This window comes from Glandiceps talaboti, chromosome 1, assembly GCF_964340395.1.
Source record: "Glandiceps talaboti chromosome 1, keGlaTala1.1, whole genome shotgun sequence".
In the NCBI taxonomy this organism is placed as follows: Eukaryota; Metazoa; Hemichordata; class Enteropneusta; family Spengelidae; genus Glandiceps; species Glandiceps talaboti.
Window position 1 is genome coordinate 31973753 of NC_135549.1, and position 18579 is coordinate 31992331.

Below are 18579 nucleotides of genomic sequence, written 5' to 3' on the forward strand. Positions count from 1 at the left end.
TAGCAAAAATGTAGCCACCAATGTAGGCAAACGATTCCTCAACCTAATCACAAAACATTTCCCAGCAGACTCTAAGTTACACAAAATATTCAACAGAAACAATGTCAAAGTCAGTTATAGCTGCATGCCAAACATGGCTACCATAATCAAAGCGCATAACGCCACCATCTCCAACAGCGAAACTAAACCCACTCAAAAACCCTGTAATTGCAGACAGAAAGACACCTGCCCTCTGAACGGCGAATGCCAAACGGAAAACATCGTATACCAAGCCACCGTCCACGGAAAACAAACAAAAGTATATATCGGTCTAACAGAGAACAACTTCAAACAGAGATACGCCAACCACAAACAGTCATTCAAACATGAAAAACACGAAAACAGCACAGAACTATCAAAACACATTTGGAAACTGAAAAGAAACAATGAGCCTTTTTCCGTATCCTGGTCCATCAACAAGAAAGCCCAAGCATACACCAATAAAACAAAACGATGCAACCTGTGTTTAACCGAAAAACTAACTATTATTAAAGCAGACAAAAGCTCCACACTAAACAAAAGAACTGAGTTGATATCCAAATGCCGACACGAGAATAAGTTTTATTTGTCCAACTTCAATAGAGCATCTATCACCTAAACTATTAAACCCGTTAACTAACGGAACATCAAAGCCCAACATGGAACAACCCGCCAACACTTACTTGTCCGCACCCAATAACCCACACAATAACAACCAACACCTCCACACATACAACACCTACCCACCGACACAGACAATAGTGATGGTATTTCTATTGTCTACACTCTATATATACAGCACACCCAGAGAGTAGGCCTCAGAGTGTCTGATGATCGCAATATGCGTGAAACTCCGAGTTACACCCAAGAAAGAGTTCCAGTACTACCAAAACTATTACGCTCTGCCACTGCGGTATAGAGCACTGTCTTATAGCAGATTGATACTCACCGAGTTATATATATATATATATATATATATATATATATATATATATATATATATATATATATATATATATATATATGTGTGTGTGTGTGTGTGTGTGTGTGTGTGTGTGTGTGTGTGTGTGTGTGTGTGTGTGTGTGTGTGTGTGTGTCAACTAATGACCTGGTTGAGTGATTGCAAAACAGTGTCGTGAACATGTCGTATAGTCCTTTGGAGACTACTAGTAACGAGACATATTTTTTTAAATATTGGACATTTTCCTTAAATGACAAAACTGAAGATGAATAACAAACTCAAAACAATTGAAGATAATGAGACTAAAAAAAGGAAGGAAATCAACAAATCTTCCAGGGGACTTCGCCAGGCTATGGTTATTCTGAGACCTCGTTACTGCATGGTTAGTTTTCGAGCTGATTAGTTAGTTAACATCTATCTCGGAGGAGGATACTTATTACAGAGCAGCGCGGTACACGTATCATATGATGGTGTTTGATTCTTCAAAGATATGTGGTTGAAGAGTTTCTTGCATGATTTAGCAAATTGTCACTTTAATATACACGTTGCTTTAACGTTGTGCTAAAACTAACAGTCATTTAGTAAATTGTCACTTTAATATACACATTGCTTTAATACTCTGCTAAGACTAACAGTCATTTAGCGCCTAAACTTTCTTATACCAGTCCGTCATATTTCAGGATGATGATGATGATGATGATGATAGCCTGTCATGACGTCATTTGGTGGCGGGTTAGACTACCAACATATACGGAGGAAAGACATGGGGTTGAATGCGAAAGCCGAGAAAACAGCTCCATGCCATCACTGATTTGCAATTGGCCCGACTGGCTCTCATCCTAGTTCTGTTTCAGCGACGTTTATCGATACTCGATGTGGCCCAAAGAGATAACACGCCACGTGTTATATTACACTATGGGTTTATAGAACAGTTTGGCAGAGTTACACTCCGTTACACTTTCAAAAGGTCGTCGACCTTCAAATTCGAATTCTTCATACTTAATCTCATATAACTCTGTAAATCCAAGTCTTGTGTACATTTTGTGTGTAGCCGGGGCCGTTGCCGTAGCAATCGCCATTTCGCATCCTTTACTTCTTGCAAGTTGTGTATTTGACTTCCGTAGCATAGTACCGATTCCATGTCCTGCGTAATCCTTGTGAACTCCTAGTTTTTGGAAATGGATAATTTTGTGTGTAGGAATGCTTCCGTATTCTGGGTGTTTCATAAAGCACCTCACCAAACGATTCAATAACGCAAGAATGGGTCTGAAGATACGAAGAGGGGGCAGGCCATCATCTTTTTCTTCTGCACTTTTCATGGTAAATGTAGTTGCCACACCAACAATTTTGCTTTGTGTTGTATCTACAGCAACCATTGATACTCCATCTTGTGCTGCTTTTTCACAATGTCGTTTTGTGTTAGCAATGTCGTCGTTCACCTTAATGCCAAGACAGACCGTCAGTGGTTCACGTCCAGTAAACGCGTCAGATAAAACTTGAGTCGCCTCTTCTACATCGTTTTCCACCATAATACGTATGATCAAATCAGAAATTGGGCCTTGGGTTTTTCTGCCACTCATCTTATGAGCTGAAAGTACAATTAAAGAAAATATTCAGTTTCAAGTTGAGAAAGAAATATTTGGGTTTGCAGGGATGGTACATTCAGTGATTGTAAAAAAAAACAGCACGCTATAGTGGAAATAATTTTGCATGAGCTTCCAGCTGGAATGTCAAACGACGTCGTTTAGGGGCGAGGTCAATAGTGCTTAAGTTAGGCCTATCTATCTATCTATCTATCTATCTATCTATCTATCTATCTATCTATCTATCTATCTATCTATCTATCTATCTATCTATCTATCTATCTATCTATCTATCTATCTGTCTGTCTGTCTGTCTGTCTGTCTGTCTGTCTGTCTATCTATCTATCTGTTCATTCATCCATAGCTAGCCATTCATCCATCCATCCATCCATCCATCCATCCATATGCATCCATCGATGCATTCATTCATTCATCCATCCATCCATCAGTCCATCCATCCATCCATCCATCCATCCATCCATCCATCCATCAGTCCATCCATCCATCCATCCATCCATCCATCCATCCATCCATAGCTAGCCATATCCATCCATCCATCCGTCCGTCCGTCCATCCATAGCTAGCCATTCATCCATCCATCCATCCATCCATAGCTAGCCATATCTATCCATCCATCCATCCATACATACATCCACCCGTTCATTCATCCATAGCTAGCCATTCATTCATTCAACCATCCATCCATCTATCCATCCATTCATCAATCCATCCATCCATCCATCCATCCATCCATAGCTAGCCATTTACCCATCCATCCATCCATCCATCCCCTGTCCATCCATCCATCCATCCATCCGTCCATCCATAGCTAGCCATCCATTCATTCATTCATCCATCCATCCATCCATCCATCCATCCATGCATCAATCCATAGCTAGCCATCAATTCATTCATTCATTCATCCATCCATCCATCCATCCATCCATCCATCCATCCATGTAGATCCTATCAATGGATAGAATAATTCAATATTAATTCTATATCAAGCACTATTATAGCTTCACTTCATTTATGAAATATCATATCCAATGTGTAATACTTTCTATAAACACGCATAGTCATAGCGATTAATATTCTCGTGAAAGTCTTCGTACAGAGAAAAGCAAGTTCATTTTCATTGTATGGGAGGTAAATTGTGGTGTGAGTAAAATTGACAGTTCAGACACAGTAGAAAAAATATCAATTAAATCTTCATATATTACTAGTACAGTACAGCACAGCACAGTACAGTACAGTACAGTACAGTACAGTATAGTATAGTATAGCACAGCACAGCACAACATATCACAGGGCAGTGCAGTCCAGTACAGTACAGTACAGTACAGTACTGCACAGCACAGCACAGTACAGTACAGTACAGAATAGCACAGCACAGCACAGCCCAGCATATTACAGGGCAGTGCAGTGCAGTACAGTACAGTACAGTACAGTACAGTACAGTACAATACAGTACAGTACAGTACAGTAAAGTACATACAATACAGTACAGCATAGCACATGGCAATGCAATGCAGTACAGTACAGTACAGTACAGTACAGTACAGTACATACAATGCAGTACAGTACAGCACAGCGCATGGGCAGTGCAGTGCAGTACAGTACTGTAACAGTGCAGTACAGCATAGCACATGGCAATGCAATGCAGTGCAATGCAATGCAGTACAGTACATACGTACAGTACAATATAGCACATGGCAGTGCAGTGCAATGCAGTGCAGTACAATACAGTACAGTACGGTACAGTACAGTACAGTACAATACAGTACAGTACAGTACAGCACATGGGCACTGCAATACAGTGCAGTGCAGTGCACTACAGTACAGTACAGTACAGTATAGTACTATAACAGTACGGTACAGTGCAATACAGTTCAGTTCAGTGCAGTGCAATGCAGTACAGTTAATTACAGTATCGTATCGTATCGTATCTTAGGGAGCCTTCAGTATTTACAGAGGGAGGAAGAAATCACACATTGTCTGTTAAGTAAAAGATGATCCTCCCCCATTCTCCATTTGTAAAAAGTGACCATGTGGAATAATCTGCCCTTGACCATGAAAAACCATAGTCATGGTAGATTTAAAAAAATCTAAAAACAATACTGTTCAATGAATATTACAATTAATGTTTATGCATGTTGATTTGTGATCAGATTTTGTCTCCATAGAGTCTTTATTTTATTTTAAAGAACACCAGCAAGTCCTTTATTTTAATATACATTGTCAGTTTATAGAATCCTTTTATTACTTTTTTTTTAACTGTTGTAAGGCGCATAGAAACGTATTGTGAATTTGCGCGGATAAATGAATAAATTATTATTATTATTATTATCCCCTTGTCCCATTTTGTAAAACATGACCCTCCCCATGACAATTGCATAAACGGAATGTTAATTAATCTTCCCATTATATGTATGCATACAAATTAAATGATTTTGACAATATTTGTACATATATAGTGACAAACAGTAAAAGACTGACTAGTTACCTTTCTCTTATAATCATACACAATCTATTTAGTATCTAAGACGTGCTTTCCATGTTATGCATATACACTCTGCCTATACACTCTGCCTATAAAAATTCCCTGACATCATCATCATCATCATCATCATCATCATCATCATCATCATCATCATCATCATCATCATCATCATCATCTGGCTTGTAAAGTACTCGTAAAATAAATGTTGAGTACTCATCTCACTTTTACATCTCGAAACACACAAAACAAATTGGCAATAATTGAATCTTCAATTTGGTCACAAAACTACGGGTTGTAAAATGTGACCCTTCCCCAAGAACAGGTTTGTAAAATGTGAATCCCCCCCCCCGATTCCTCCGGCCCTACCCCCTGCAAATACTGAAGGCTCCCTTATCGTATTGTATCGTACCCATAGAGCACAGTGCGGTACGGTACATTCTCGCAAAGCAGAGCTGATATTTCTTCCGTGACACTACGAAATATCTAGGCCAGGCCATCTTGATCTTAACGGTGCTTGGTTATAGTGCAGTAAATATCTAGGCCAGGCCATCTTGATCTTAACGATGCTTGGGTATAGTGCAGTAATAATCAATAACAGTTTGCCGTGTTTATGGCCCAAACCTTTTTCATTAGACATTTGTGTAGTGCATAGTTGAAATTATTCAATGATACTGCCAAATTTGTTCACGTGATTATCACTTAGCCTAATTGTATGGAAGGCGCCTCTGTCTGGCTTTTATTTTACATTTCCTCGGCAAAGACTCAGAGTGCCTGTTAGATTTGTCATGCAAACAACAAATGTGACTAACACTTTATAGGCTAGAATGACTTTGACGAATTGCCTATTTCAGACAAGTCAATACTATATAGGACTCAATGTGATTTTCTATTTCCTTGGACTCGCTCAACACTCACCACTATCCGGTGAATACAAGTAAATACCTTTACCTTCATTTAACAATACCAATACCAATATGACTACTCATTCTTTCACGTGTCCTTTTCACATTATTTCTTGAAATTAGAATTCCTTCGATATCTGTACCTTTTAGCTCAACACGTAGCTATGCTGCACTGCCACGACAACGCCGTTGTCATAACAACGACACACAATAACCGAAGAAAGAAGGTGAAAGCATCGAGGGAGAGATCGATATCTCAACCGTAACCGTGGTAACATCGAAAACAGGAAATGGAACATTGAAAGAGAATGGTGTTTTATTCAGTCATTACTGACTGCTAGTCTAGCTTTTAAATCAAGCATTGTGGAACAACGTGAAATGGCCTTGAGAGAAATTCCACTTTATTATCAAATATCAATCAAAGTAAATTGAGGGAGAGAAATCCCATAACATAAGCTTGGTTGGGTCCTCGTTCGCAAATCAAATATAGGTCTATATGGCTATTTACATTACAACTATGTTTATACAGACCTATATTGTTTATACAGACCTTGAACTCGAATACTCTTTATTTTATAGACTATATGTTCCCCAAAATATCACCCATCATTTTCACTACAACACTGAGCAAAAAGCGATCTTTAAATTTACACCTGATGTTAATGTACAATAAAGAACTCAGGTTGAAGTGTATGACAGTCAATGCAGTCGACCATCCCGATATAAATTATTTCGTTGTGAATGCAACATGAGTTTATTATTTTAGTTTATAATCGTTCTTACTTATATTGGATTGACATTACAGATAGGATTTAATATAAAACATAATGGTTTTCAATATTAGGGCTAAGTTTACAAATTTGTATACATTTATACAACGAAAACTATTCCTACGGTATGCAATATTTGAAATTCAAGTTAGATATGAGATATTCAACGTTAGTTTGAACAGCATCAACAAGTCTGTGTGGCTATTTACATTACAAGATATTGTACACACTGTTATTACACATACATATAGTTAGATCTGTATGGCTATTTACATTATAAGATATTGTACACACTGTTATTACACATACAAATAGTTAGATCTGTATGGCTATTTACATTATAAGATATTGTACACACTGCTATTACACATACATATAGTTAGATCTGTATGGCTATTTACATTATAAGATATTGTACACACTGCTATTACATATTACATATAGTTAGATCTGTATGGCTATTTACATTATAAGATATTGTACACACTGTTATTACACATACATATAGTTAGATCTGTATGGCTATTTACATTATAAGATATTGTACACACTGTTATTACACATACATATACTTTGGTCTATATAGTATGGCTATTTACATTTTAAGATATTGTACACACTGTTATTACACATACAAATAGTTAGATCTGTATGGCTATTTACATTATAAGATATTGTACACACTGTTATTACACATATATATATAGTTAGATCTGTATGGCTATTTACATTATAAGATATTGTACACACTGTTATTACACATACATATAGTTAGATCTGTATGGCTATTTACATTATAAGATATTGTACACACTGTTATTACACATACAAATAGTTAGATCTGTATGGCTATTTACATTATAAGATATTGTACACACTGTTATTACACATACATATAGTTAGATCTGTATGGCTATTTACATTATAAGATATTGTACACACTGTTATTACACATACATATAGTTAGATCTGTATGGCTATTTACATTATAAGATATTGTACACACTGTTATTACACATACAAATAGTTAGATCTGTATGGCTATTTACATTATAAGATATTGTACACACTGTTAGTACACATACATATAGTTAGATCTGTATGGCTATTTACATTATAAGATATTGTACACACTGTTATTACACATTACATATAGTTAGATCTGTATGGCTATTTACATTATAAGATATTGTACACACTGTTATTACACATACATATAGGTAGATCTGTGTGGCTATTTACATTATAAGATATTGTACACACTGATATTACACATACATATAGGTAGATCTGTGTGGCTATTTACATTATAAGATATTGTACACACTGTTATTACACATACATATAGGTAGATCTGTGTGGCTTTTTACATTATAAGATATTGTACACACTGTTATTACACATACATATAGGTAGATCTGTGTGGCTATTTACATTATAAGATATTGTACACACTGTTATTACACATACATATAGGTAGATCTGTGTGGCTTTTTACATTATAAGATATTGTACACACTGTTATTACACATACATATAGTTAGATCTGTGTGGCTTTTTACATTATAAGATATTGTACACACTGCTATTACACATACATATATAGTTAGATCTGTGTGGCTTTTTACATTATAAGATATTGTACACACTGCTATTACACATACATATATAGTTAGATCTGTATGGCTATTTACATTATAAGATATTGTACACACTGCTATTACACATATATATAGTTAGATCTGTATGGCTATTTACATTATAAGATATTGTACACACTGTTATTACACATACATATACTTTGGTCTATATAGTATGGCTATTTACATTTTAAGATATTGAACGTATGTTTACCTATGAAATGTAGTTTGCATTAAATGCTTCATCATTTAAATCGTCTGGATCGTGTGTGTTTTTTAATCTCTCATCAAAGTGCTCTGATCGCAGGAGTATACGTATTCAAATATTCTCACAGGAATCGCCCTTTCATCTGCACAACGCAGTAACCCTCGTATATGTTACGATACAGTAGCTCTGGCCCTGATACATGTTAGAAAACAAGCCACGTCCGTCCAGTGAGCTAGGTTGTTCATGCGCGTATTTATATGCATACATACACAAAGTCGTACCTTTAACTCCAATGTTTGGCTTTTATCTGCAAACCAGTTTCTTCAAAGCAATATCAGCTCAAGATTATGCTTCCCCTCTTTTGCAACGAGACTTCCAAGCCCTGGCAATATTATCATCGATTTACATTTTCTCTTCCCATGCTGATGCTTTGACTATATAATTAAGAATCTTACTGTGTGAGGGCGCTCACATTACTCTATCCGTACTGTTATGGTGACTTTATCGCCGTATGACTCGAAGCAACGTAGTTGTTTTGAGACACGGACAGTCTTCCACCTACGAATTCACTCTCCTTGTGAGCGTGTCAAAGATTCAAGACTGATTCACTCTCCTTGTACATGTGAGCGTGTACAAGGGATCAAGACAGCTAGTTCTCGTATTTTTCATCATCAATATTCGTTTGTTAGTACTTTCAACTTCATGCATTGTATGTTATATTTTAGTGGAAATACCAGTTTTTACAGGCGCAGCTGAACTGTACAATACTACAATCTGGTAGATGAATTCGAAGAAGATCTCGCTTGAAAGACTGTCCTCTTGTGGAAGTGGATTATTTTACGATTAGTAGTAGTACTAAGATGTTCGCAGTGGTGTGGGAATGTGGAGGGCTTTTGTTCACATAGTATTGAAGTCGATGTGTGAATTTAGAACTGTTGTTATCGTATACTATACATTGTGAATTGTATATAGCCATATATTTGCCTTTTAATAATTAACTGTATATAGGCATATACAACTTTGGTATATAGTAGACATGAGTGTTTCGGTTCACCAACGTCAACTTGGTTCAAAGTTAATTATACATTACAGGATAGTATTGGGTCGTTCATCGGCATGTGATACTTTCCTAATGTACCAACAAGACTCTTTAAGCATTTTGTCGACGACACTGTTACAAAACGCTACCTGTTCTAATAAGTCACAGCATGTCATTACAATACAAACTGACAAATTGACTAAAACGCTGTACACTGCTTGCTTATACCATATAAAACACTCAGAATATTCCCTTTACAAAGTTTCTGACGATCTTACTTTCTGTAACGTAACATGCGTATGTTCTGACGATCTTACTTTCTGTAACGTAACATGCGTATGTTCTGACGATCTTACTTTCTGTAACGTAACATGCGTATGTTCTGACGATCTTACTTTCTGTAACGTAACATGCGTATGTTCTGACGATCTTACTTTCTGTAACGTAACATGCGTATGTTCTGACAATCTTACTTTCTGTAACGTAACACGCGTATATTCTGACGATCTTACTTTCTGTAACGTAACATGTGTATATTCTGACGATCTTACTTTCTGTAACGTAACATGCGTGTATTCTGACGATCTTACTTTCTGTAACGTAACATGCGTATATATATTCTGACGATCTTACTTTCTGAAATGTACGGAGAGAAGCCCCTTTTTATAGTATTTGTATTTTGCAACGTTCCATAGGTGGGAGAACTGAGTGCATCGTGACCTTTAACCGCTACGTATACGTGTCTAATAATAATTCTAACAATTATTACTAAAATAGGTTGAGTTGGTTAAAATGGCGGACAGCAAGAAAACCGATTCTCCGAAGGAAATAGTTCCACTCATCTCAAATATAAAAGGTAAGTTATTATAAAGATGGCTGTATCATTGTGTTTACGCGTACTTTGAATTTGATTTATTAGAAATACGGGTTTACAAGAGACAATAAAAGTCAGTCAGTGAATACGATATTATTATCACTATCGGCATACAGTATTCGTTGACGTTGTATGACATGGCGTCTTATCACACTATCCTTTGGACAGTCATAGTTTGATAACAACTGTACAGGGCGACCTGATCACTCAATTTGAAACTTTCACAATGTGTTGATAATTAACAACATATCTAAATATATATTCAATTGCATTTTCGATAAACTTCTTAGTAAGAAAAATTTGCATATTTCTACTTTTTTAAAGTTGACATTAATCTGTTATAAAAATCCAATATAGTCCTTAAGCTTTGTGTTGAATACCTTATGACCGAGTAAACTCTAAACATTGTCTATAGTTAATCACTAAGCCGCCAGGCCACGAGTTCACATCAACAAAATATGCACAATGCATGGTCGTGAATCGAAATACCGAGCTGTAGGGAAAAAAGAAACACTTGGGCTTTACATTTATTCACACATGTTGCACCTTTTTAAATATTGCACTTTAAAATCTTTGTGTTTTATTACTGTACTATGTGTATGATAAGATTTTATTGAGTCACAGTCAATATTTTGTGTTTGAAACCTAGAGTTAGCTACCACAGTACAAGGACAACAGCGGAATGTATTGTTATCTCGCTGTATAGGATAGCGCAATTTACTTATTCCAAATCGAGGGGGGTGGGGGACTCCCATTTGCGACCATACGGGGAGGGTCAGCTGAACATGATTTTTTTTGTTCGTATACGGTATGAGAAAGGGTTTACTTTTCATCATGAACATGTATAAGATATTCAGGCCGTAATACAATGTTTTGTTTATTGAAATCACGTCAATGTCTGATTGTACTGAGTGTTGACAATGCCAAATTTTGACGTCTTGTTCTTGTAAATGGACCACTTCAAAGTAATCCATGCTATGGAACCTGTGCGATACAGTCAGTTAGTATAAGAACTTCTTTTGGGGATGTTTGGTTTGTATAACAACACTTGGATGTTGAAGGTCTCGTACTAGTCCCCAACCCTGTACCATTTTACACACAATTGCCGCCACCCCACCCCCACCCCCACCCCCATCGCAAATATGTTTGTTTTGTCTTTGATACAGTCTCAAATATGCATTGCGATGGTTTGCAAGCTACGTGTTTTCATAATGATAATGTATACAGTATTATTTAAGACACCTTTGATATATTTGTTATACATGTATATACCTACTAGTAATAAACTCATCTCATTTCATGTATATATACTTACTAGTAATAAACTCATCTCATTTCATGTAAACGGGCAATGGGGCCTAGATAGAAAACATGGTTTAGCACATACTGCTTGACCGTTGAATTCTAACTTACACATGATGTGTTCTTTTTTTCTTCAGATACTAGGGAATCTGCTGATCGTGAGTCGGGTGAAGTAGCTCCGGTTGGTGATGTAGAGACGCGTCTCCTTTGCGAGACCAAGTACACTCAAAATACTGTCGGCACCAACAAGACGTCACATAGCAAACATAATAAGGTCAACAACAAGGGGGGCTGTTTTCAAGGTTTAGGCTGTTTTGTTGCCGGTGCATATTTCTTTAATTTTAATATTGCATGGCTCGTGTCAGTTATGGTTTCCGTTATTACATCAGTTGGTATCAGATACGGTTTTAATTCAATCCAAGTGGGATTTCTAGCATCGGTTGGTATGATGGGTACAGTCTTGGCATTACCGTTCGTCACTTATTTCTGTGGTAAGAGATTTGATCACCGACCTAGATGGATTGCATTTGGTGGAATATTAATGGCCATAGGTCTTTCAATTATGTTGCTTCCTCAATTTCTGACGGATAAATACAGTCGTGGTTTGAAAACTAATGAGACAATAGCAGACACTGAGGGCGCCACTTTCATCACGAGCCGTTGCCTTGCTGATGAGACTGACTTGACTGACTTACTTGATTCCTGTGATAACGTTGTACTCCCCGAAGTGCTTTGGAAAGGCACCAGAGATAGTCATTTGGCTTTCCTGTGCTTTTTGGTCGGGAAATTTATAAGCGGTATTGGATATGCACCAGTTAGCACACTAATGACTTCCTATATTGATGACTTCGGTGGTGATAATGCTCCTCTTTATATTGGTAAGTGCCGGATTTAATTTTTAAATTGTTGTTGTTGTTGTTGTTGTTGTTGTTGTTGTTGTTGTTGATGATGATGATGATGATGATGACGATGATGATGATGATGATGATGATGATGATGATGATGATGATGACGACGACGACGACTGTGTCTTTGCCCATTATCTGTTCGCAGCTGTATTATTTGTTGTTGTTAATGCCTTTCTTGCAGCTTTTCTATTTTTCGAAAAGTAATTATTTCCTTCTCTTTCAACGTCAAGGTATCCTTCATTCTGCATGGGGAATTGGAATTCCACTGGGATTTGTACTTGGATCGGTCTATCACTACATTCACGTTGATTTTTACAGAATAGATATTTCTGATATTAACATACCGAAAACTGATCCACACTGGGTTGGTGTATGGTGGTTAGTCGTTGCTGCTGGTATTGTTTTCATCCTAGTATCTTCCATACCTATGATGTGTTTTCCAAGGACATTACCCAAACGTGTGCCCATTTCAACAAAAAGTCGATTACTTGTCACCTTTCCATCTGATTCTACGTTATCCGGAAGGGGCGCTGTTCAGACTATTGGCGGTACGTGTTATGCAATCGACGAAATTCTATTATGCAATGAGTGATGGATACATCCAAATTAATTTTGCATCTCTCCTATTCTGGGCAATGTCTGAAAGATAACATACTTATTGAATAACAAATAAGAAGTATCAGATACACAAAAAATGGGAATGTTTTTTATGATCAAGGAATGAAAAAATAGCTTTCGATGAAACAGTTGAGTTACGCGTGGTAACATAACTTTTTTGCGTTGTGTTGTGTTGTGTTGTGTTGTGTTGTGTTGTGTTGCGTTGCGTTGCGTTGCGTTGCGTTGCGTTGTGTTGTGTTGTTTATTTGTTTATCTTATTTGTTTTGGATTGCTTTGCTTTGGTTTGTTTTGTTTTGTTCTGTTCAGTTTCTATGACGTACCATGTACACTTTCACAGGCTGATGGATTACTAGGAAGAGCTTCTAGTACTTATTATATTATAATTGTAATGTGATTGCTAATAGGTTTTTTTATGTCTCGTTGTACTGAGGTTGTCGTGTAAGTCGAAATAGAGGCTATAAACCGTAGTTTAAAATTCTCTCTCTCTCTCTCTCTCTCTCTCTCTCTCTCTCTCTCTCTCTCTCTCTCTCTCTCTCTCTCTCTCTCTCTCTCTCTCTCTCTCTCTCTCTCTCTCTCTCTCTCTCTCTCTCTCTCTCTCTCTCTCTCTCTCTCTCTCTCAGGGTACACAAAGGCGTCTGGAAGACTGTTAACCAACACAGTTTTAATGGTGGCAATGTTAGGCTACACGATTAGTCGTCCCGTTGTTGTGGTGTTTCTTTTGCCAAAGTATTTTCAAAACCTGCTATTAATGAAACCACGCATGGCATACGCTACCATAGGTATGTAGAATAGTAATAAAACTTGAATTTGTATAGCTTCTCGTGCTCTGTTTTGTTTACATTTAATTCAGTTTTATTTCGGATTGATTATTTCATGGGGGTTTGGTTTGTTTTTACTCACTTTTCTTACATTATCATAATGTGTCCGTATTCGTTTTTTCTATGCTGTCTTTTGTATGGACATTTTTATCTCAACTGAACTTTACACATTTTTTAAACTTGTCGTTTAGCAGTAATTATAACATGTCGATTTCTAGTGTTATATTCGTCTCATATTGTGGATATTATAATTTTATTTACTTATTACTTACTTACTAATTTACATATTTATTCCTTCTTTCTGTAACTTTACAAAACTTACTCCTTGGGACCACTGTTTTAATATAGTGTATTTATGGAATGACAAGGCGAGAAGTTGTATTCGGGAACATCACAAATGTACATGGTATATCGTGAACTGCATGTATTTTGTAATTCTTAATTAACCCTACCATATTTCAATTTCTAAACTATTAAGGTTTGGTGTGGTTATTGCTGATTGTACCTGCTACAATTATTACTGGTTACATAATGAAGAAACTACGACTTTCGTTGGTTGGTATTTCCAAAGTAGTTATTCTCCTCACACTATTAGCTGCTGTCAGTTCAGGCTTACTGTTCCTTTTCCAGTGTGAAGGAGTATCGTATCACAGTCAAAATCACGGTATAGTACAGTGAGTAGCCTTCTATTCATAGTTTGAGACATTCAGACCCCCTCTATTATAAGGCAGATATTGAATCTCAGACCACTGTACCACGCAATATATCCTACAGTAGTCTGAGATTGTACGGGGTAACAATAGTATGATTTATGTTGCCAGTGCCCCCTATAGAGTTATTAACCAGACACGTAAATGTGCAGATAGCCAAGTGTTTGCATATAAGTCCAACAATGATATGATGTTACAGTTGAGAAACGAGAATTCAGTCTCCGAAACAGGTTTTTCTTTGCTTTATGCTCCAAAATATATAATCATGTTAAATAGATTTACAAGTTTTTCTCATTGCATTTTACAACAGAAAGAAAATCCCATATTTGCGGAGTTTGTCGAATTAATAACATTACTTCATTGGCTACCTTAAAAGTTTATACTCTTAATTTTAAACCCGGTAATAAGCTATGGCTACTAGCCTTGTTGTCGACGTGTGGGTCCGATAGTGTCCAAACGTGTAATACATATAGTTGACACACAAACTGTTGAGATATAATCTCCAGGGTGAAAAGTGACTTCTGTAATCTGTGATTAGTGTTATACAACTATTCATTGTCAGACATTGTGATAAATATTACGATACGCAAGGGTCTGTGAACGACAAGTTTAATTTAGCCAATCTTTAAGTTACGTGATCACTACTTGGTGAACACAAATGTGGATTCAATTTTTACACCCGGGTTTAGTACCGTGTTCAAGCAGGCTAACACTCTTCAAATGATTTAGATATCAACATTGCAACATTCGTAAATACTTACTTATGTACTTGCTAATCAAAAGTTTGAATCCACTTGTTACCAGTATCAACCACCTGTAGTCATTATAGGCCCTTATTATGTCGTGTTGTTTTGATAATGGTTGCTAGCGTTACCAGATTCTTTCAGTTCTGTTCACGTGATTCTGATTCCTACTTTGACACATCCCTAGGCAAAATGAAGACCTGAAGTCAACATGCAATGAACACTGTGATTGCAGCACTGACCATTTCCAGCCTGTATGTGGACAAGATGGCAATAATTACTTTTCACCTTGCTATGCTGGCTGTTCAGATCTTGGAACGGATACGGAGGTTAAGGTACTATAGAAGTCTAATAATAAACAATAATACAATGTAATCATGACTTACTATACTAAACGCATGGCCTTTTAGACTATAAGTACATAATTGCGTGCTCAGTCCGTATTGTGTTGTAGTATGGTGTCTGAATGTAATTTGCAACGATGTTGCATTGCATTGTGTTATGCAGTATGTTTGACTATGATTTGTAACAAAATTTATCTATTGCATTTGCTGTGCCGTGCCGTGCTGTACTGTACTGTGCTGTGTTGTGATGTGCAGTGTTGTGTTGTGTTGTGTTGTGTTGTGTTGTGTAGTGTAGTGCCTTATCCATATGTCTTTCCTGTTTATGCCTAGAACTACGAAGATTGTAGTTGTGTATTTGATCCGATGGATAACAGCTCCATGTCACGTGATTCCACTGCAGTAGAAGGGTTATGTCCGAATGACTCGTGCCATTGGAGAGACTTGCTATTATTCTTTGTATGTATTGTAATCTTTGCCATGGCAACCCATGGCGGAATGGTTCCAAATATGGTCATTACAATGAGGTAGGCTACACAGTTCACCTTGATATCTTTGTTGTATATGAGTAAAATACTTTATATTCAACCAATATACAATATCTAATAGATGGATTTCAAAGCTGCTACTGATGTGAGTGAAAGAGATTAAACCACAATGTAAACACAAGTACTCATGGTTGTCATGGACACGTTAAAGTAAATGTTCATGATGTGATGTGGGAATTGTTAATCCTGTCGATGTAATACAATATACACTTCGTACTGCTGTAAACCCATGGAAGTATAACCCACTTGGTAAACCATAGCCGCTACACGAGTATAGGGTCTGTGTAAAGCCAGGGAATAAACTAAAACGAATTTGTATGGTGGAAACATGCTTTCTTCAACACGAAGAAAATTTTAATAAAAATATAAAGACAAGGTTAGACCTAAATAAAATTGTGTGGTTCCGATGACGCTATTTAGAATAGGACTGGTACAGTGGTAGGGTAGGGTAGGTAGATTGTTTTGTTTTTATATGCGAGTGTTTAGTTCAGGTAGTTATGTTTTCCATTGTCACAGTTTTCGATATGGTCTCCGTGTTATTGGTTTCCCATCAGATGTATAGCCATTACAGATTGAAAGAACAGTATAGTTTTATATTGTCTTTTTAAGTTGATGTCAGTTTTTAGGCCTTATCAAAAATGTACCTCGAAGCTGATAGAAATTGTATATATAATATAAAATAATTATATCTTGTATTGCTTTCTATTCAGGAGTGTAGAAGAAAAGTACAAGTCATTCGCCCTGGGTATTCGTAATATATTCATCTACCTATTCAGTAAGTATAAAAATTCCAGACTGATCGATAAGAGCAGTTAACATCATGACAAATCCGATCAGCTCTCCCTGTGTCTGTCTCTCCCCGCGATCTCTCCCTGTCTCTTTCTCCCTCTGTCTCTTTCTCTCTTCGATCTCTCTCTGTCTGTCTCTCTCCCCTCGATCTCTCCCTATCTCTCTCTGTCGTTGTTCTCTCTCTGTCTCCATCAAGTTTGTGATTGTGTGTAATCATAACATATATCTTCGTATAATTTGACTCTTAATTTGGAGATAGACAAAATGTCAAGCATGACATCGCCCTATGAGCTGTACTCAAGAAGTAAAATCGTGTGTTTCCATGGATACAGTGAAGTGATGTAACAACAATTTTGAGTTATCATATTCTCTTTCAGGTTATGTACCGGGCGTTCTTGTCAGTCAGCATATTGTCGAGTTTACCTGTGCAGTATGGGAGACAAAATGTGGCGAGCAAACATCATGTGTCTCTATGAATAATGAACTTTTCCGTCGCTCCTTCATTGTTCTAACGACTAGTACAACAGTGATTTCATTGGTTCTCTATTTTATCATGTATATTCTCATAAGAACCAAGATGAAACCAAAACTGATCACAGAGTTCTATAACCGGGAATCAAAGAAAGCTGAACGAATAGCCTTACATCCAAAGGCAAAATCTTCAAAAAAAATAAAAAAGCCATCTCGTGTATAGCTAGCATTACACTGAGGTACAACCTGCGAAAAAAACCCCCAAAAGTGAGTTTGCTTGAATGAAGTGAACCGGGGAAAGACTGATACAGAACAACAGTGGGTGCATTTGATGCAGGTTCATGAAATGTTTTTATATCGATTTGTTTATATTCTGTGAATGGAGGTAAAAGGGGGACTCTATAAGCCTCCTTGATTTGTGGAACTTATAATGAAACAGTAACAGTCATTCTCAATGTTAAAATGTGTCGTGTTCTAACAGTAAACGAAGTTATTAGATCCGGGATTCTGCTGTGGTGTATTTATGTTTTGATAAGTTAACAACACTAATTACATTGTATGTATATGCATGAACCATAGATTCTCACCGTGGAGGGTCTATGCTTGAACCATAGATTCTCACCTTGGAGGGTCTATGCATGAACCATATATTCTCACCTTGGAGGGTCTAAGCATGAACCATAGACTCTCACCTTGGAGGGTCTATGCATGAACCATAGACTCTTACTGTGGAGGGTCTATGCGTGAACCATAGACTCTTACTGTGGAGGGTCTATGCGTGAACCATAGACTCTTACCTTGGAGGGTCTATGCATGAACCATAGACTCTTACT

General features: G+C 36.9%; 2 protein-coding genes across 2 annotated transcripts; one reads left to right on the plus strand and one right to left on the minus strand.

Annotated features, from left to right (window-relative positions):
- Positions 1-1887: 1887 nt before the first annotated feature.
- On the minus strand, positions 1888-2559 carry LOC144435912 (uncharacterized). Its single transcript, XM_078124558.1, has one exon. It carries the CDS (start codon positions 2557-2559, stop codon positions 1888-1890), a length of 672 nt encoding a protein of 223 aa, XP_077980684.1.
- A 7857-nt stretch (positions 2560-10416) lies between these two features.
- On the plus strand, positions 10417-17969 carry LOC144435923 (solute carrier organic anion transporter family member 3A1-like). Its single transcript, XM_078124568.1, has 7 exons — positions 10417-10480; positions 11938-12678; positions 14623-14818; positions 15785-15932; positions 16272-16465; positions 17197-17261; positions 17653-17969. The coding sequence occupies exons 1-7, from the start codon at positions 10417-10419 to the stop codon at positions 17967-17969; spliced, it is 1725 nt and encodes a 574-aa protein (XP_077980694.1).
- The last annotated feature ends 610 nt before the right edge of the window (positions 17970-18579 follow it).